The sequence below is a fragment of the Haematobia irritans genome, chromosome 1 (assembly GCF_050003625.1).
Source record: "Haematobia irritans isolate KBUSLIRL chromosome 1, ASM5000362v1, whole genome shotgun sequence".
In the NCBI taxonomy this organism is placed as follows: domain Eukaryota; kingdom Metazoa; phylum Arthropoda; class Insecta; order Diptera; family Muscidae; genus Haematobia; species Haematobia irritans.
The window spans coordinates 4,148,103-4,169,902 of NC_134397.1; the positions used below are offsets into that span (position 1 = coordinate 4,148,103).

The 21,800-nt window shown below is 33.9% G+C and overlaps 2 protein-coding genes across 2 annotated transcripts; both read right to left on the reverse strand.

Moving 5' to 3' along the window:
• Window positions 1–920: 920 nt before the first annotated feature.
• LOC142220083 (arrestin domain-containing protein 17-like) lies at window positions 921–3,041 on the reverse strand. Its single transcript, XM_075289008.1, has 4 exons — window positions 2,766–3,041; window positions 2,355–2,707; window positions 1,680–2,277; window positions 921–1,612 (listed from the first exon to the last, which is right to left on the reverse strand). The coding sequence occupies exons 1-4, from the start codon at window positions 2,875–2,877 to the stop codon at window positions 1,452–1,454; spliced, it is 1,224 nt and encodes a 407-aa protein (XP_075145123.1). The 5' UTR covers window positions 2,878–3,041; the 3' UTR covers window positions 921–1,451.
• A 3,195-nt stretch (window positions 3,042–6,236) lies between these two features.
• Window positions 6,237–7,852, reverse strand: LOC142237157 (arrestin domain-containing protein 17-like). The gene is made up of 4 exons (XM_075308518.1): window positions 7,614–7,852; window positions 7,187–7,536; window positions 6,548–7,124; window positions 6,237–6,486 (listed from the first exon to the last, which is right to left on the reverse strand). Exons 1-4 carry the CDS (start codon window positions 7,723–7,725, stop codon window positions 6,362–6,364), a joined length of 1,164 nt encoding a protein of 387 aa, XP_075164633.1. The 5' UTR covers window positions 7,726–7,852; the 3' UTR covers window positions 6,237–6,361.
• Between the last annotated feature and the right edge of the window lie 13,948 nt (window positions 7,853–21,800).

Sequence of the window (21,800 nt, forward strand, 5' to 3'; positions counted from 1 at the left end):
CACAATCAGATGTTTTGTTTTAGCCTATATTTGTCATATTAGGCACTGAAGATTATTTTACGATAGAAGACAAACGAGAAATTTCCCTAAGGAGTCAAATTTCGAAATAGGGATGATATAAAATTTTAAAAGAGGAATTCATGGCTAGGTAGGTCATAATTGAGCTCGGTTCATAGTTTTTTCAAATTCATTACGTGTTAGACGAACAACAAATTTTTGGGAAGACGTACTACCAGGGTCATAATACGAGTATTTCTCTATAAAATAATGTATGCCACTGTTCATATTTAAACTGATAGTAAATTGAACTTATTGTTATTGCTAAAAAATTATTTGGTTTTAGTTTGATTTTATATATTTTTTTTAATTTGTTACAGCTCAATGCAATTTATTTATCGCAAATTGAATTAATTAGAATTAAATGGTCCTAAACATAAGTTCAATGTAAACTTAAACAGAGGAAAAATCTCATACGATTGTGGATAGTTGTATCGTTTGTCTTCAATTCGATTTCTTTTTATTTTATTTGAAAAAAATCTTTACATTAAAGGGGAATTTCGTTTGTCTACAATTTAGTTTCTGAGAAAAGTATTTTCTTCGTTGCTTCTAGTTCATTTGTTTGTATTATGAGAAGGTGCAATTTCGTAAATGATAGTTAAAAATCGTATCAATGTAATAAACATTTTCTTTTTTAACCAGACATTGTGGAACTCTCAACAAGTGGACTGCTATTTACAGCCAGTTTCTGTATGTCGATCGAGCTCTATCGATCGAATTAAATGGAAACAAACAGCTGAATTTATAACCAAACATCAGCTGTGTCTGTGCATTTCAGTCGATCGACAGAGCTCGATCGACATACAGAAACAGACTATTAGTTGCATTTTGGTGTGAGGTTTTTCATTTTTCTCATAAAACACTTTAATTTTTTTCTGTGTATTTTATTTGAAGGAATTTTTACATTACTCGTAAAAGATTAAATAAATTATTTTAATATTTTTTTTCCTATATCCACCCCATTGTGATTGTGATCCAATGTTATGACATACACACCATTACACCATTGTGGTAGGTACTACATTTGTGTAAAGACAATGTTTTGTTTATTTATGTTTAGATGAGTGGGTTATTAAAGATACTGAGGGCAACAACAAGAGAGCGGTAGTATTCGTACTCAGTGTTTACGTATGGCTATTGAGAGAATTTGTGAATTTCTTAACAAAGAGAGCACTTAGGGCTAACTACTCGCATATCTACTTGCATATACATACACACATACATACATACATAATGTTGAACTAAATTATATTATGTGGGTGCTATACAGGGTGTCTCAATTAAAATTCTATTGACAATGGAGACATGGCTCTTATAATTCTGGAGATTGGTTGTTGGACTTATTTTAAGAAAAAGTTAACATAATTTGTACAAAAACAAAATAATTGAATTAACTAAACACGTGATTCTTTAAATCCCAATAATTCCTCTGCTTCATTATAGTCTGGATACATGGGATATAGGGGGCGAAATCCCCCAAAAGGGCAATTTTTATTATCATCTGGATCTAAATAGGTTGGTGTTAAAGCCATGGCTTCTTCGAAAGTGGGAGGGACTACAAAGAAAACAACAGCAATATTTTCATTAATTGTACACAATATTAAATATTTGTTAGGTCTTACGCAAATCCTCATATAAAGGTAATCCATCTTGGCCATTTTCTTGCTCTGCACAAGGCAAAGATGATGATCTAAATGTGGTGATACTATTCGCCATGGGTGTGCTGGGAGGTGGCATTGATGACCCTCTAGGCCATATTTGTAAACTTTGTAATATTGGCACATTACCTATAACTATGGGCACTGACAAGCTGTTATTACTGTGGCATCCATTCACAAATATCTCCAATTCGAGGGAATATTTGAGGCGTATGATTCCACATTTTCCTGTATCTGGAGGCAGTGAAGGTAGAACAAGTCTCCCTTCATATTGACGATTGGAGAGACGTAGACAAGGATCCCTTACTCTTTGGCTAGCCACAACTGTTCGTATTCTTCGTTCATTATAGCGAGGAATTTTCGCTATAAAAGTCATCCATTGGACAAATTCCACATGATATCCATGAATTTCCGTCATTGAATGGTTTTCGATTTTTAAAAAATATTTAAGCGTTTGACCCGAAGCATAAGCACCAAAAGGCACTTTTAAGTGATAAGAAATTTTGCCACTGGACCAAGGCCAACAACCCACTGCACTGATGTCTTCGGCTTCCACAGGTGTCTGGTAAGAAAAAAAAACGCAAAGAGCGAAATATTTTCTGGTGAGCTTTGTTATGAGATGAAAACTCAAATCTTTACCTTATACCTTGGACTTATATTCAGATTGGCCTTTCTGAGAACGGTCAGTGGTCTACGAAATACATTATTCGGTCGATAAAGCCGATTTATTACCAGCCATAGAACATAGCGTATATGACCATGATTGCCGGCACATGAGGTAGGACAGGATTTGGGTATACGGAATTGAATTTTGTAGTTGTAGACCCCAGCTGGCATAATTCCTTCATTGCGAACAGTGGCTACTTGATCAACGTAGACTTCATGGGCTCGATAGTTACTGCTGGCCGATATCTCATTACCAAATAATTTCTGACCACGTCTAAATTCAGTCCATCGGACTTTGGCCTCACCCAGGAAACATATGCTAATATCTGCAAAAGGGCGGTTCACATATGCACCAAAACTATTTCTAATATCTCAAGCTCTTACCTCGTATACGTTTTTCATGGGTGGTCGTCAATACAATTGAACCACTGACCGGTTGTCCAGCAAAGTAAACACCATTTTGGCGGTCAAGTTGAAATTCACATGTCGAGGGCATATTTGATGCGTTTTTTTACGGAGTCTATTTTTGGCCACTTTCGGAATATCTTTGTTTGCACTTCATCACTGCCTGGATAAATTGTAGGAAGAAGAATACATAATTTATGAACACGCGTTATCTGACTGGCTGCGGATCCGTTGCATCTACTACGTCTACTCTCCCATCCATATGAGAAGAAACTGCTGTGCAAAAGCGAATATCCATTTGAATTTGGAAGATATAGAAATTCATGAGAGCATGACAGATTTTCCTCAAAGAATGTTATATAGTTCGAGAACAGCTGAGAATGGAGAGAAGGCAACTATGTGTGTTCTGGTTCTTTTTCTTGAGAAGGAAAAACATGCCAATTTTCCATTTTCAATTGATATACAAATGAGCGAATGGCGAGCACATCAATTGCCAAATTTTTTGTTTTTATTCAACGAAAATCTAAAGAAAATTACGTACAATCTTCTCTGTGATCAGCATTTATGAATGGACAAGTTCAAATTCTCTTGGGCCATAGTTTGCTAGCTTCTTTCTAAAAAATTCTCCTTGTGGAATATAAAAAAAAATTGCTACCGATTGATGCCTTTTTGTGATTAATTTTAATAAATCGCATAGACGCCAGTATAAGATGGGGGAAAATGTATATGGCACTGATAAAAAAAAAACCTTGGAAAAAATCGTAGACATTTTTAATGTTTTTGATTTGAAGCCAAAGGTATACCTTTATTAAGCAAATTCGGTTTTATGTCAAAGTATATAGTTAATAATTTCATACTTCAAGATAAAGGACACAATTTTTAGTAAAAGATTTTGTATTATTCAATAAAATTTACTGAATTGAAAATTCAATATCCCTCTACAATATGTTAGAAGAAATAAAAATTCACTTGCTTCTAGTAAGTGTTTTTTTTTTTTCGATTTACATATAATTGTGCAATTTTGTGTTCTTTATGTTCAGTTACTGTTGTCACATTCGTATTAAATCAACCTCGATTTGTACTCCTCAGGCAATTCCGCAAAGATTTCCAGGTTGATTATATTATTAAGTTTTTAGTTATTTTTATTTTAATTAAATTATAAATTTTTAATGAATGTCTGCATTTATTATTATTATTTATATTTATATATTTACCTTATTAGATTATATATTTTGTTCAATGTTCATAAAGAATCAGAGGTTGCTCAAGACTATTTCATAGAGACTAAGGGCTGGTTCTTTCAAACTGTTTAAGGAAGTTTACATTGGAATGAGTTCATATCATGTCCAAAAGAGTAAATTTACTTCAATGATGAACTTAAATTAAAGTGACCTGTCTTTTCTAATCCAGAACTTGATTAGTTCTATACACACACCAGGACTAAATTTGTACCGTCCACTGATGTGATTGATCTATTTCCCGTAGGGTATTACCTTGGCTTAATTATGGTGTTTGGTTATTACTATCCTCTCCGCATTAGTCCTTTCTGAGGCTACATGTAATGCTTGAAATATCAAATTGGATTCCTATAATGAGATCCTCATTATATTTTTCTACAGTTAAATAAATGTCGAGTAGAGTAGAAGTAATAAGTTGTACTTATTGGAGAAGGGTGTATGTGAGAGCCAATATCTACCCACGATGCTATGAAAAAGGGACCATGAAAATTTGGTTCAAAACACAAATGAAACTTCAACTTCATTTTTTTTGGGCCCGTTTTCATTGTGAAAATAAACGACAATATTACAAATGAAAATTAAGCCCAATATTCTGTTTGGGTTTGTGTTTCATTTTCTAGTGGGACCGTTTTTAACTTTTCCGTTCCGAATAGCATTGTATCGCACCAGATTAGGCTTTTGCGTGACCAGCCTTCAGTCGTGGTTTTGGACTGTCTCCCATGGGCAGAATCCAAAGTACGCTAATGCGATTCTAAAGAGATTCACACATTTATGTTAAACTTCATATTTTTCTATTAGCTAGGGTTCATTTTCACTCGATCTTTTAAATTAAAAGAGAAAATGAGCCTTAATTTTAGTTTTGGGTCGATTTTTATGCTTTAGTTACATTTTGTTGGGGTTCATTTTTATGGGGCTCATTTTCCTGGGACCCATGTTTATTCCGCCTTTATCCAATTCTACGGCAAATATATATTGTTATTTTTTACTTGTTTATAGAAATACTCACAGAGGCAAGATGTTATTTTAAAGTTAATTCAAAAACTTCAAAAGCCCTTTTTGTAGACTTATCACGTGCATTTCCATTGTATTCAATTCAGTTCTGCTTTATAATCTAGCATATAAACGATTGACTACATTGGGCATTACCAATCGAGGGTAAATGAGACATCGAATCCAATATACTCATAAAAATTAGCAAACATGCCATGAGGATGTATTCAACGCGAAGTGCCAAAAATTGTATGGTTCTATGCATTAATTTTTTTAAGCGAACAAAAAGAGAAAGTGGGATCAACAAAGTCCAGCTAAAAGTTAGTTATGTTTTATATTTTTAATTTTTCTTTATAAATATCTATTTATTTCTCTACAATATTTAATCATAACTTTTCACGTTTATGTTCCCATTTCAGAAGCAGTCTCTTCACTCTCAAACCTCTTTAAGTCACCGGAGAAGCAATTCCCACAGACTATGTAACGATCAAAGAATGTAGTATTTTCCAATGTTAAATTTTAATTAAGTAAACAAAATTTTGATTTAAATAAAATTTTTGACTAAATAAACAACACTAATGGCCATTTTTATGTCGCACAGTTAGGCTTTAAATGTCAACTAACAAAAAGTAAATTGCAAATATCTTCTCTCTGGATAAATTTTACTGAACATTTTTAAGCAGTTGAGTTCCCAACGGGTATATGGAACATAGAGGCAAGATGGCAGATATGTCCATGGTACGGTTTCAAAGTTCATTAGTTCACGTAGCAATAACGGAACTTCATGAAAATGGGTGTAACCCCCCATATTAATCAAAGGTTTTTGATTTAATATACACAACAGAAGTTTTTATTTTGGATCATAGCCCATTTTCCGTTGTTGTGGATAGGAATGTGCTTATAAATTATGCGCTAATTTTAAGCTGTCGAACTGGTGGATATCGAGAATGCAGGCAATAATCTATTAGTTATACTGAGCGACATCTCGTTAACAAGATAATTAAAAGTAGGAGTATTTACGAATACGTAGCCATACTCGTATAACTGGGCATTCACTACATCTCCAAACAAGCAAGAATATTTCTCTAACACATTCATTATTCTCTATGTGTTTATCTTTCTCTCCGAGAGAATGAACTCATTTTTTCTCTCGGCCCCAAATCTTTGTTTCCTTTTTTAGGATTCCTTGTTTACTTGGGCTCATCTACTATTCACACAAAAATTATTCATAACGGAGGTCGATTTACGACAGTTTTATTTGCAAGCTCCTCTCTGAGAGTAAAGCTTAAAATTAAATCTAAAATGCTAACAATTTCCTGAGAACAAAGAACTTGTCAAATATTAGACTTAATCATTAACATGACGATACATGGGATATAATGGCTGAAAATTACCATCACGATCGTATTCATTGCTGTCCACATCCAAGAATAATGTTGATCTACGCATGGCTTCCTCGAATGAGGGTGGTTCTAAAAATCAAGTAGCACGTGTAGTAATTAGCATTCAATAAAAGTCTCAATCAAGACTTACTTAAATCTCCATATTGTGGGGGTTCATCAGTATCCACACTATCTTCATCGGATGATTCATTTGGACAATAAGCAGGAGGCTGAATTTCTGGAGTAGTTTGGCCATCAACGGTCTGTGGCATACTCTCTGTAATGGGAACATTCCCTATGAATATGGGAAGGGTTATGGTCTTATTGCTATGGCAGCCCTTTACCACCATCTCAATTTGTAGAAAATGTTCAACATTTATAATTCCTTGGCCATCAGTATCCGTTGGTAGTGAGGGCAATTCAATTTCTCCTTCAAATTGGCGATTGGATAGCCGCAGACAAACATCTTCATAATCTTGACTAACAACAGCCGTCTTAGTTTCATTCTCTTTGTATTCCGGCCTATGGGCTATAAAAGTCATGCATTCTATGAATTTGGCATTGTAGCCCGTGATATCAGTCATTGAGTGATTTTGTATCTTTAGGCTATAGGGCATAGTTTGACCAGAGGCATAAGCTCCAAAGGGTATACTAAGGGAATAGACAATCTCACCGCTAGCACAAGGCCAGCAACCTATGGAGCTGATTTCTTCATATTGTAAAGGGACCTAAAAGGGAGTAGCTATGTGTGTATAAAATCCACGATTTCTTGAAATTTCATATATCCTACCTTAAATTCAGGATTTAAATTCAAATCCACTTTTTTCAAGACCGTCAACGGTCTGGTAAAGACATTGTCATAGCGGAATGGTCTATCCACTGTAAGTTCCAACAAATAACGTATATGACCAAATTTGCCTCTACAAGATGTTGGACAAGTTTTGGGCAAGCGAAATTTGCAAGGGAAGACATAAGTGTCCGGTGGTAATATTTCATTCTCATACAAAATCTCACTTTTATCCACATACACCTCATAGCCCTTATAAATGGCCATTTGTTCATGCATTCCAGTTGATTTCTCGCGGTTATTCTTTTCACTCCAACGGACTTTGGCCTCTCCCAGGAGTCTTAGTCGAATATCTGGGAACGATATAACGAACGAACAGTGTTTTAAATTATTTCAATTTGATCGATTTTAGACCATCAAACAAACCTACTCCTTATGTTCTTTTCCCTCGTTGTGTTCAAGATAATTGAACCCTTCACCCACTGGCCACTGTAGTAGACAGCATCTTTGTTGTTCAATCGAAATTTACAGGTCGATGGCATGACCAATAATTTTATTTTATTTCTAGGTACGCGTGTGACTTGATCTCTGCTATTCCGTGGTCCGTCTATGTGGTTGCGTTAGATATGAAAAATTGTGTCAGACTGTGCCGGTATAAAGAGCTGTTGAAATGATCTGGTCTCATGTTGGAGATAAACAATCGACAGGTAGTATGGATAAAAATAGAGCAAGCCAATGAGAGTGAGAGTCAGATAAACGATACTTAAGAATATTGTTTTTGTTTATAATTAGGCCCTCTAACATACCCGATAGGAAATATCTTCTAAGGTAAGGAAATTAAATATATTTGAGAAATGCAACAAAAGAAGAAATAATGAATAGGTCTCATTCATGGAGGTAAACAATTGACATGTAGTTGAATATGCAGAAGTGTTGTGTTTGTTTCTATATTAAAAGGGCCTCTCACATACCCAGTAGGGAATATCTTAAGTTACTTAGTAATTAAATTTTTGGGCTTTTTTATTCATGTGCTTATCAAAGTCCTTCAAAAAAGTTTCAGCGAAAAATGGAATTTCCAAATCCAAAGTCGACTTCAAGTAGAAATTGTGCTATGTTTCACGTAACAGACATCGTTAAAAATAAGTACGAGTATTGAAAAACATCTGCAAGTTTTAAAGCTTTTTTGCTTTTTTTTTGTAGTCACGATACAAAAAGTATAAAAATTTAAAGACGATTTCATTAATTTTGAAGAATCTTTCAGAATTATTAAAGCCAATTTGACCTTAATTCATCAATATTTTCTTCATGTCAAATCGAATCACTTCACTATAAGCACAAAACGACTTCACTGAAAAATGTATTGACTTTTGCATAAATAAAAGGACTTTTTATTAGAGAAATGCGGCTTCTATGGCCTCACGATAATATTTTTTCAGCGTGAAAATTCGATTAATGATATACGAGTTTTTTGATCAATATTATAAACTAAATATCCTGAAGGTTATAGTTATGTAGTCAGTATAAAATATGGACTCGTGATCTAGGTTAGGTTAGGTTAGGTGGCAGCCCGATGTATCAGGCTCACTTAGACTATTCAGTCCATTGTGATACCACGTTGGTGAACTTCTCTCTTATCACTGAGTGCTGCCCGATTCCATGTTAAGCTCAATGACAAGGGACCTCCTTTTTATAGCCGAGTCCGAACGGCGTTCCACATTGCAGTGAAAACCGCTGAAAAACTTTTTGATGTTTGGACGAAGTAGGAATCGAACCCACGACCTTGTGTATGCAAGGCGGGCATGATAACCATTGCACCACGGTGACACGTGATCTATGTAAAGATAATATGAATTTTCTACTTCCTTGTCTTTTATCCAATAAACAAATCTGAGAGCGCTGTAAAAGTTGAAATAGTGAAATGTTCTTGTAAGGTAATGAAGGCAAAAAGTCCACTATCAAAACCCTTTCATTGGGAGATTCGAGTGTAATTCACAGTGGTTTCATTGATTTGGGGTCGATAAATATATACCTTGTTTGGTCTAAAACTAAGGTATGTATGGTATGCTGCTTCGCTTCTTTCCTATGGGGTATTTAAAAGCACAAGATACAAATGAGAAATTTGGTGATCATCCAACAAACCAACCAGCCAGATTGACACCAAATAAATAAATATTTCTCAAATATAAATAATATATACACGGTGCTGTGTTTATTATGGAATGCATATATTAGGGAGGGTCAAAACCAAACATTTCTGTTTTTTTTACTATTCATAAATTAAACAAGTGAGTAAAGTAGAAAGTCGGGCGGGGCCGACTATATCATACCCTAAACCACCCCTACTGAATTAGTAAACATAAGCATTTTTGGGGTATCATTGGTATAGGTTTTGGAGAACATAAAGGGGGGTACATATTTATGGGTGTCTTGTCACAATCTAAGCAGAAATGTCTAATATTAGGACCTATAGTTTATTTTGCACCAAAAGAGTTAGTATGCCACACTGTTAGAAAAATATGTTTTTCATATGTTCCGATATAAACAAAATGTGTTTCGGGCACAATTTTAAAACACAATATAATTAAGTGCAAACATGTAATGTTCCTAAACCAACACTAAATGTTTGGGACATATATGTTAATATGTTAGAATATATTATGATTGGGGCATGAATCTTTCATAAAAATCATATGTGTGAATGCAAACATATATAAATTTACAAATTTCGACTAAACATACATATGTTGTGATATTTTATTCAAAGCGACAGAGAGAGAGAGAGAGAGAGAGTATAGAGAAAGAAATAGAAATGGAAACCGGGAGAGTTGACGAAAGATATCAACATAACACAGCAAAAGAATCAAAAGTGAACAATTTCTGTGAAACCGCTTGTATGTTGTTTCGGAAAACTGTTTTATGATAAGGCCAAAAATTTGATATGCTTAAGTCTAAATATTATTTAATTCGAATAAAGAGAATAGACATTCGGAACCAAGAGAATAGACATTTGAAAAACAAACTGCATATGTTTTCGCCTTGAGAGCAGCATTTTATGTATGTGTGGACATGTGTTTTGTTTATCATTTTGGCATTATGACCACAATTTTTTTTCTTGGTTCGTTAAAAGAAATCAGGGGTCTTCATAAAAATAACGAAAGGACAGTATACTCTTTTTAGAGTTGGGACAGTAAAATGAAATAAGGAGGAAATAGTGAAAAAATTACACAGTAAAATGTATAAAAATAAAGTTTAGTTCCTCCTTATTAATAAGTAGTCCACGAGGAGTTGACGAACACCTTCAAATATAAAAGCGGGCATTAAGTTCGAGTTTTGCAGCTAAAACAATTTAAAAAGTTTATTTTCTTTAAAATGAATTATTAAAGAAAAATAAAAGGCATTTTAGAACGCCTAAATAAATGTATGTTTATATTATAAAATTATTTATGTATGTTTATACTCGACTCCACGTTCTTCTTTTGTTAGAGTTTTTGAATTCCCTCCAAATTTTAAAGTTTTGTACCAAAAACAGTTTTTTGTTACAAAATTGTTATTTTTGCAATAAAAAAATAATATTTTATCCAAAAATCAGTCAATTTCGTTTATATTAAGCACTGTTACTTACTATAAATCTTTAATAACCCACATTTCGAAGTTTCATTATAAAAATATAGTATAAATATAAATGTGTAAATTAAAAAAAAAGTGTTCGGTCGGAGCAGGGATTGAACCCACCTACGTAGCCCACTGGGTAGTGTGTTGGCTTACAAACTGTATGGTCCTCGGTTCGATTCTCCGTGCAGGCGAAAGGTAAAATTTAAAAAATTTATAAAATAAATAATTTCTTCAACATTATTTGTATTACAGAAAAAGGTGCCAAGGACTAAAATATTTCGTGGAAGTGAAAATTACGAGTATGTTAGGGAATGAGCACAATCGTCTTTGGGAAAAATTCTTCCAAGCATATAATATTTTATGGTCTCAAAATGCTTCCAAACATATAATATGTTCACATAAAACAAACATATTAATGTTTCGGCAGTATCCAATAATATATGTGCTTCCTGCAAAATATGTTTGGAACATATGTTAAAGAAGCGATTTTTTTGAGGGTGCACTAATATTGAGTCCATTATTAAAAAAGAGGAAATCGGTCAATTAGTTGGGGGGTAATAAATCCAAATTTCTGCAAGTAGGGCAATAGATTTATGTAAGAGCTACCTAAATACGATCAGCTAGTACATCTAAATTTGAATAACATAGGTTAATAAATAAGAGTATTATGGCCAAATATGATAAAATCGTATATATATGGGACCTATATCTAAATCTGAACCAATTTGTATAATATTTTGCACGTATGATTGATACCACAGAAGGTCAGTTTGAGTAAAATTTGAGAACGATCAGTTAATAAATGAGGGCCCTATGGTCAAAAATAAGGTTATTACACCCTCAATAAAAATCGCTTCTTTAACATATGTTCCAAACATATTTTGCAGGAAGCACATATATTATTGCATACTGCCGAAACATTAATATGTTTGTTTTATGTGAACATATTATATGTTTGGAAGCATTTTGAGCCAAAAATATTATATGCTTGGAAGAATTTTTCCCAAACACGATTGTGCTCATTCCCTAACATACTCGTAATTTTCACTTCCACGAAATTTTTTAGTTATTGGCACCTTTTTCTGTAATACAAATAATGTTGAAGAAATTATTCACTTTTATAAATTTTTTAAATTTTACCTTTCGCCTGCACGGAGAATCGAACCGAGGACCATACAGTTTGTAAGCCAACACACTATCCACTGGGCTACGTAGCTGTTATAGTCACCAGTAGATAATTATCGTTTTAAGTTACATTTATATAGCATAGTTTGCAGCGCCCACGAGCCCATGCAAACATAACATTATTTAACAGAAACATACATTTGTTTGCCACGTGGAGCAGTGGTTAGCATGTCTGCCTTGCATACAAAGGGTCGTGGGTTCAATCCCTGCTCCGACCGAACATTTTTTTTTTTTTAATTTACACATTTATATTTATACTATATTAAATTTTTAAATGAAACTACGAAATGTGCGTTATTAAAGATTTATAGTCAGTAACAGTGCTTGATATAAACGAAATTGACTGATTTTTGGATAAAATATTATTTTTTATTGCAAAAATAACAATTTTGTAATAAAAAACTGTTTTTGGACAAAACTTTAAAATTTGGAAGGAATTCAAAAACTAACAAAAGAAGAACGTGGAGTCGAGTATAAACATACATACATAATTTTATAATATGAACATAAATTTATTTAAGAGTGAAAAGTTTTTTACTAGCATTTAACACCATCGCTCTAAAATTCCTTTTATTTTTCTTAATAATTCATTTTAAATAAAATAAACTTTTTAAATTGTTTTAGCTGTAAAACTCGAACTTAATGCCCGCTTTTATATTTGATGGTGTCCGTCAACTCCTCGTGGACTACTAAAGAGGAACTAAAGTTTGTTTTTTTATTTCATTTTACTGTCCCAACTCTAAAAAGTGTATAGTGCCCTTTCGCTATTTTTATGAAGACCCCTGATTTCTTTTAAGGAACCAAGAAAAAAATTGTGCCCATAATGCCAAAATGATAAACAAAACACATGTCCACACATACATAAAATGCTGCTCTCAAGGCGAAAACATATGCTGTTTGTTTTTCAAATGTCTATTCTCTTGGTTCCGAATGTCTATTCTCTTAATTCAAATTAAATAATATTTAGACTTAAGCATATCAAATTTTTGGCCTTATCATAAAACAGTTTTCCGAAACAACATACAAGCGGTTTCACAGAAATTGTTTTCTTTTGACTCTTTTGCTGTGTTATATTGATATGTTTCGTCAACTCTCCCGTTTTCCATCTCTATTTCTCTCTATACTCTCTCTGTCGCTTTGAATAAAATATCACAACATATGTATGTTTAGTCGAAATTTGTAAATTTATATATGTTTGTATTCACACATATGATTTTTATGAAACATTCATGCCCCAAACATAATATATTCTAACATATTAACATAGATGTCCCAAACATTTAGTGTTAGTTCAGGAACATTACATGTTCGCACTTAAATATATTGTGGTTTAAAATCGTGCCCGAAACACATTTTGTTTATATCGGAACATATGAAAAACATATTTTTCTAACAGTGTAGGGGCACATTTTTCAAAATCGGTCGATACATATATATGGGAGCTATATCTAAATCTGAACCGATTTCGATGAAATTTCGCACATACAGTTAGAGCTATAGAAGATTACATTTAGCCAACCTTGAGTACGATCGGTTGATAAATAAGGGTTTTACGGCCAAATTTGGCAAAAACGAGCGATACATATATATGGGAGCTCTACCTAAATTGGAACCGATTTCGATGAAATTTCGCACATACAGTTAGAGCTATAGAAGATTACATTTAGCCAACCTTGAGTACGATCGGTTGATAAATAAGGGTTTTACGGCCAAATTTGGCAAAAACGAGCGATACATATATATGGGAGCTCTACCTAAATTGGAACCGATTTCGATGAAATTTCGCACATACAGTTAGAGCTATAGAAGATTACATTTAGCCAACTTTGAGTACTATCGGTTGATAAATAAGGGTTTTACGGCCAAATTTGGCAAAATCGGGCGATACATATATATGGGAGCTATAACTAAATCTGAACCGACATCGATTATTTTTAGCACATATTGTCAGTACCATAAAAGATTAGAGTAAGCCAAGTTTGAGTAAGATCGCTTAATAAATAAGGTTTTTATGGCCAAATTTGGGAAAATCGGGCGATACATATATGTGGGAGCTATATCTAAATCTGAACCGATTTCGATGAAATTTTGCAGACTTAAATAGTGATGAAAAAGTTTACTATGTGCAAAATTTGATGACGATCGGTTCGTAAAAAAGCTCAACGTGACTCCATTTGTCGAAATCGGGCGATACATATATATGGGAGCTATATCTAAATTTGATCCGATTTCTTCCAAATTCAATAGCGTTCGTCCTTATGCCCAAAAAACACCCTGTACCAAATTTCATCAAAATCGGATAATAATTGTGACCCGAATCATGTGAACAACAAATACATGGACAGACGGACGGACGGGCACCAAGCGCTAGATCGACTCAGGAGGTGATTCTGAGTCGATCGGTATATATTTTATAAATCAATATTTCTGGTAGGCACATTTTGATAACAATAACGGCTACATAGCTCAGTGGATAGTGTGTTGGCTTACAAATTGCATGGTCCGCGGTTCGATTCTCCGTCCAGGCGAAATGTAAAAAAAAATGTTTAAATGTATAAAATCGTATAATTGCTTCCACATTGTTTGTATTACAGAAAAAGGTGCTAAGAACGAAAAAACTTCGTGGAAGTGAGAAAGATGTGAGGGAAAATGCAATTAGCCAGAAAAAAAAATTTGAGTTAGTCTTTGTGAAATTGTTTTTACATCCTGGAAAAGAATAAACGTTTATCACAAAAAGTATATACTTTTCTTCAAAATATACTGCGTTTCAACGAAAAGCAAATGGGAAACGAACTTTGTTTGTTTAAAATTTCGTTTGGGAGGAAAGAATTATTTTTTTTGCGTGTAGACAGATGGACACAAAGGGCTACATGAGTTCAGGAGTTGAGTATAATTTTTGGTACGTGAAATTTAATAATTTCCAAGAAATCCACAATGAAGTTTAAAAATAAAAGTATATATTTTTAATAACATGCTATATGAATTTGAGTATATATACGTAAAATGTTGTACATTTCATATATAGACATATAATTCTTTTAGAAGGGATACAATAACAATTTAATAGAATAAAATATAACCAAAGAAGATATAACTTTATTTTGCAGCGCTATAAGTCTACCCGATCACTTGGTAAGAAATGGATTAACTAATCCGACAGTTTAAGTCCAAATGAGGTGAAATTCTAAGAAATCAGAAATTATTAAAGAAATCCTTTAATAATTTCTGATTCCTAGTATAATAAAATGTCCTTAGAAATTGAAGTTCGATTGTCTCAGACTACTATGCAGACCTTAGCATGTAATGAACGATTTTTTTTTTGTAGTCAGAAAAAGAGAAAAATCAATAATATTTCCCCAAAACAATATTCTCATACCTTCAACTTTCTACCAAAATAGCAACTAAAAATTGCTTTTCATTTAGGTACTTTTGCTCTTCTTATTTAGGCATTTTTTTTTATCGGAATTTATTTCTAGTTATATGATAGCTGCCTACAGTGTTATCGGGCTCAATTGTCTTTTGAACATCGATTCATTTTTTTCTGACTTGCCTAGCTTTGTCGGGAGAAGAGCGAAGTTTAAACTTCCTTTTTGTGCCACACTTCAAAGAGAACACATCGAGAGTAACATTTATAACTAGACAGTAACCGCATAACTCGTGGTTTAGCACAGAAATTCTGTCTTGAAGTCTTAAAATAAAATTCCAATTTTTTTCCAAATTTTTATTAAATTGCAAGTTCTACAGTTTAATAATAAATTCTGCGTACAAAAAATTCCGACATTCCGGCAAAGTAAAAAATTATAAAAAAAAAAAAATTAAATTCTATCCAAGAAATATTATTGCATTGAGAGACTACAATTTTTTTCATTAAATTGGTGGAAAAATTCCATTCACCCAAAATCATTATTGGAATCCTCCGGGGTAAGAATTTAGCCCAAAAATAATTTTATAATTTTGGTGTTAAATACATCCATTTCATTAGACTCCCTTTTGATCGTATCGCATCACGTGTTGGAGAAAGGTTTGCGAAAGAATCCGGAAGACACCAACCTTCGAAGGTCTGCGGGCCAGTGCTGCGTTTTCCCTACTGCCCCAGACCAATGACGACTTCAACCATCAAATAACTTGCTTGGAGACATATCACACTGCCACTACCTTTGAATTAGCGATTTCGGATAATTCAAGCTAAAATTTGTCGATGTAGCACTTCGAAATTTTCCGACGCGTGATATTTGGCGCAAAACTCTACATAGATTTTTTTAAGATGAAAGAAAAGCTGATATACCAAATCAAGTACAACAACAATATTGCCAGAAATTTGCAAATTTAACTAAGAACCACATGGAATTTAGAGCATGGGAAAAGAAAAAAATCATTTGAGAAAAACAAAGTCATTTCTTTATTAACTTTGGCCAGGTTTATATCTAATGTCTAATCGCGCGAAAGTGTACTTATTCAAATTACCACGAATGTGACAGCTTTGCCTACAATTTCATTCATACTCAATTTTTACTAATAATCAAAATCACAGCCACAATCGTCATCAACGCTGAGGCCTCTTCGTTGGATATATGATTGGTGAGTACAAAAAGAATCATTGATAATTTTGATCACATGTCTATACTCATTCATAGTGGAGAAGAGGAAAAGGGGAGCAAGTGATTTATGAATGGGAGATGAGTACTATAAAACTATAAGAAAAAAAAAGAATACTACGTTTTTGTAGTTGTTGTTTTTTTTCTTATTCCCATTGATTTTGCTTTCGCCCATCTTTATGTTTTATTACTTTTAAAGTTGTGGATTCTATTTAAATTTTTTGTTTTGCTACATATCTTTAATATCATTTGCCCTCCTTAGTCCAAGAAAAAGTCAATGAGTAAAGTAAAAATCGTATGAATGAATATCCAAGAAAAAAAAAAAAGAAAATATTTGAGTAAACGTTGTGTAGAAGCGACATTAGATTGGACCTTAGAATGTTGTTTTTAAATTCACGCGAATTAATTTTTTTTCGAAGATCTGCAAAATGGTTTGTGATTAATATAAATTGAATTCAAATAGACGTCGTAATACTACGAATACCTAGAGACGACATTAGCTCAGCCCTTAACTTTTTTCTCATAATTTTTGGTATTAGTGAATTATAGATTATTTGTTTTTCTTAAGGGCTATAAACTAGTATCCGGAAAACTAATAATAATAAACTTAATTGAAATCGTTGAAACATTAGACTAGATCCTAATCTATTCTTTCCATATTTTTGTGTCATGAAAATTGATCTAAAAGTAAATAAAATTCTCTATCATAGAAATAATAGAATTAATTTATCTAAGCATTAATTTACCTTTTTTTTATTTTTGTTTCTATCTATCCTTATAAGAAAATATTATTATGATTTGAAATAAACCATAAATTTGTTTATCATGAATTTCTAAGAAAAATCCCTTTTGTTTCCCTTATGGATTGATGGGTTAAGATGAACTTATGTGTGGGTTCCTAAAATATTTTTTTTTGATTCGCCCGTAGGAATAGGCTGGCGCGGGTTATGAGGCGAGAATCTCCTTCCATCAAGAGATTCATATAAATATCTAAATGGATTCTGATCGATACTTTGTTTTCTCTGATCTCATAATTTTACAACCATACCGGGGTTTTGTTGTTTTTGTTTTTTTTTTTTTGGTTGTGCAGGTCCATTTCAAATTTGTGGTAAGATTTAATTAAGGAGTCTATATAAAAAATGTGTCTATGTATCCGAGGCAAGCATTTGAGGACAAGAACCCCGCCTTTTTCGACTGATCGCTAGCAATTTATGGCTCCCATCGTCTTCAAGTGCTTGACTTTCTTTAAGGAGTCCAAATGAGTTTTGGATATCTCGAAAAATTTAAAGTATCGACAGATTACTTTGTACGTTACATAACATAGAATGGCGCCCAACGTGGGGCCGAAATTGTCCAAATTTTGGTACTTTTTCGGTTCTGAACTTCCGATGTAGTATACTAAATTTCATTTTTAAACATAATGTGTAGTGGTTCTGGGGTCTTTCTCTTTGCATTTAGATAAATTTGTATACTTTTCAGGATTTTAGATACTTGGGTACAACGATCGAGTATTCTAACCGAATTTTCACTACAAGTTCCTTCTCCATGTTTAAATGAAAAGATTTCAGGATTCTAGACACATTATTGTGGGTTTGTGTAGACCATGTTTTCAGTTGCTATTAGAGGCTTAGTCATCAGAACCAATTTTATGTTGGAGTATATTATTTGGTTGCTTACTAAATGATATCCCATAAATTTGGTAGAGCCAATAGAAAAGATTGTGGCTTTGTCTGGTTTGCATAATAGCAAAAGAAAACACGGCTGAGTAAATCCTCCATAGACCAGTTTTAGTTCCACGTATTGATCAGATTGTAATCTTAACCCAAAATCTCCGTTAGGGAAACAATTCATAATGAATGAACAAACTTAAATTTAGAGAAATTATATTTTTTTGTATTAATATTTCAAAATGTCGTTAGCACATACACCTCCTCCTTCAAGGTCAGGTCCTTCAACATTGAATCCGACACAGCCTGTAGTTTCAGATCAGGGTGATTTGCTTGGGCAAGATCAGGATTTGGCTATAGCAAATTCACCTGCACCAAATATCAATTTTAATACGAATGAGTTAGTTGATTGTCTAGTTTGTAACGAACCCATGGCAAACAAATTTGAATGTTTGGCTATAGGAGTTTGTAACCACATATTTCATCGCGAATGCATTGAGAATTCTTTATCCATGTCCAAATTATGTCCGATTTGTCAGAAACCTTGTGAATTGTCTGACTTGCGTAAAATTTCGAATCAGACTAAAAATTTAAGAGGTAAGGGAAAACCTAGAGGTGCAATGACGAGGCACTATCAAACAAGAAGTTTGACAAGAAACCTTTTTTCCGAACAGGGTAATACGTCAGGTATCGATCAAGGTCAGGCCACCCCAGATAGACGTAATGTAGGCACTGACGTGTCCAACATGAATAACGTGGGTCGTCAGGCGAATTCTAATGGACAAATTATGAGCCCAGACGAGATAGCCATGTTAGTAGAAGCTAGTGTAACTAGGGCTTTGTCTAATTTGAATTTAAACAATTCGGTGAATAGACCACCACCATTGGTTTCACCACATAATAATTCTGTAATTCCAAATAGAATCGATAATTTAAATTTTAATGGTAATACTAATCCGTCCCATCAGATTCCATTGAACTCTCAAGCTAATTCTCTTCATAGCAGAAGCTCTTCAAATATTTCTAATTTTAACGTGGATAAAATTACTTCAATTATTCAAAATTGGGGTCTTAAATTTGATGGTTCTCCGACGACATTAAATGTCGAAGAATTTTTATACCGAGTTACTTCTCTGACCGAGGATCATTTTAATGGTGATTTTAACATTATATGTAGGAATCTGAATATATTGTTATCAGGGAAAGCTCGAGACTGGTTCTGGAGATACCGGAAACAGGTCGAGACTGTAACTTGGACAGATTTTTGTGACGCAATCAAATTTCAGTATAAGGATTATAAATCCATTTCGGATATACGTGAGGAAATAAGAAGCCGTAAGCAAAGACCTGGAGAGTCTTTTGACGTTTTCTATGAGGCTATTGCTACTATAATGGACCGCCTTCCTTCACCTTTAGATGAAATGGAGTTGATAGAAATTATCACAAGAAATCTCCGACCGGAGATAAGGCAGGATCTATTATATGTGCCAGTGCACTCGATCGCCCATCTTAGAAAATTAATTCAAAAACGGGAAAGTTTTTTCAGTGAAGAATATGTACGACGTGCATATGCCACTCGTGCTTCTAATAATTTTTTGCCCCGGAAACAGATTTCTGAGATTGGTATGACTGATACAGAACCTGTAGTTTCTGAAATGAAAGATGGTATCCAATCTTCTGTGGATGCTGTTGGGCCATCTGAAAATATGGCATTGTGTTGGAATTGTGATCAACCCGGTCATCACTGGGAGGACTGTGTGCATGATAGATCCATATTCTGCTATGGATGTGGAGCTAAGCAGATTTATAAGCCACAGTGTCCCAAGTGTCAATCACGAAAGTCAAAAAACTTCCAGCGACAACTTCCATCAAAAGAACAGACGTAATATTTTCTGATAATGATAATAGCACTACCGACATAGACAACAATAGCCATAATTTGACAGCAGAAAATGTATTTAGTAAAAAGGAAAATCCCATTTCAAATAAAATAATTACTCCCAGAATGACTATTTTAAAACGTGATGTAAATCATTTTTCCAAAAACTTAGAAACGGATTGTTCCAAGATAATTTACCCACTTCTACCATATCATAAGAGATGGGAAATTTATAAGGCAAGGAGGGATGAAATTTTTCTGGATGACTCTGTTGAGAGTATAACTTTACGTAAGCCTAAACGAAATACTGTTCGTATGAGAAAATTCTATAAAAATCTTCGGCTTTGTTCAAAGCTTTTGATATCAGCTATTGTTAGCAATCCAAAAGATCAGCGTTACTACGCAAAGGTAAAATTTTTAGAATTTTCGGAATATGGCCTTTTGGACACAGGGGCTAGTGTAAGTTGTATAGGGGCAGATTTGGCCCTAGAAAACTTCACTCGCTTTCCTTGTTTTACGAAATGTAAATCATATGTCAACACGGCGGATGGCAAGGAACAAAAAGTAATAGGATGGCTTTCAGTCAATGTTACTTTCAAAGCTGTTACCAGTCCATTGAATATATTTATAATTCCTTCAATATCCCAACGTTTAATCTTGGGTATTGATTTTTGGAAATGCTTTAAATTAATACCAAATATTTTAGCAACAAGTGATATTGTCGACAAATCTGTTTTTTCTGTCTGTCCCTCCGAAGATTCAATATTTCAAGAACCAATTGAAAAATTGTCCGAAGATAAGTCTACTCCGTTTCAAAAAGATGATGCAAATTTCTATCCTCTCACTCCTACCCAAAAATGTCAGCTTAATGCAGTCATAGAATTATTTCCTAATTTTGATAAACAGGGTTTAGGTCGCACTACCCTGATAAAGCATGATATTGATGTCGGCCAAACAAAACCCATTAAACAAAGATATTATCCCGTTTCTCCCGCTGTGGAGAAACTTATTTTCACAGAGATAGACAGGATGTTATCTTTAGGGGTAATCGAACCATCAAACTCCCCCTGGAGTTCCCCGATGCGGATGGTGGTAAAGCCAAATAAGATACGCCTTTGTTTAGATGCTAGGAAGGTAAATGCGGTTACAATTAAAGACGCATACCCTTTACCTTCCATTGAAGGGATTTTTGCGCGCCTTCCGAGGGCTAATTTAATTTCGAAATTAGATCTCAAAGACGCATATTGGCAGATCGGTTTGTCTGAGGAGGCCAAAGCACTGACGGCATTCACAGTCCCTGGTAGACCACTCTATCAGTTTGTGGTCATGCCATTCGGACTGTGCAATGCCCCTCAGACAATGTGCCGATTAATGGACCAAATAATCCCTCCCGATCTGAAAATGTGCGTCTTTGGGTATCTCGATGATTTGATCATTGTCTCGGAAGATTTTTCTCAGCATTTGGCAGTTCTGGTTCGAATTGCAGAACAATTTAAAAAGGCAAATTTAACCTTAAATATCAATAAGAGCCAATTTTGTGTCACGAAAGTGAAATATCTCGGATACGTGATAGGCAATGGGGGCATCACTACGGACCCAGATAAAGTCAGTGCAATCCGAGATTGGCCCACTCCGAAAAATCTCAAGCAGGTGCGAGGATTTTTAGGCCTTGTCGGCTG

What these genes read in the sequence shown, in the direction of transcription:
- LOC142220083 (XM_075289008.1), bottom strand. Translation starts at nt 2,877, where the DNA reads ATGCCCTCGACATGTGAATTTCAACTTGACCGCCAAAATGGTGTTTAC. An exon ending in CCATGAAAAACGTATACGAG is followed by an intron (nt 2,708 to 2,765) that starts GTAAGAGCTTGA and finishes GCCCTTTTGCAG; the next exon opens with ATATTAGCATATGTTTCCTG. An exon ending in ATATAAGTCCAAGGTATAAG is followed by an intron (nt 2,278 to 2,354) that starts GTAAAGATTTGA and finishes TTTTCTTACCAG; the next exon opens with ACACCTGTGGAAGCCGAAGA.
- LOC142237157 (XM_075308518.1), bottom strand. Translation starts at nt 7,725, where the DNA reads ATGCCATCGACCTGTAAATTTCGATTGAACAACAAAGATGCTGTCTAC. An exon ending in GAGGGAAAAGAACATAAGGA is followed by an intron (nt 7,537 to 7,613) that starts GTAGGTTTGTTT and finishes TATCGTTCCCAG; the next exon opens with ATATTCGACTAAGACTCCTG. An exon ending in ATTTAAATCCTGAATTTAAG is followed by an intron (nt 7,125 to 7,186) that starts GTAGGATATATG and finishes ACTCCCTTTTAG; the next exon opens with GTCCCTTTACAATATGAAGA.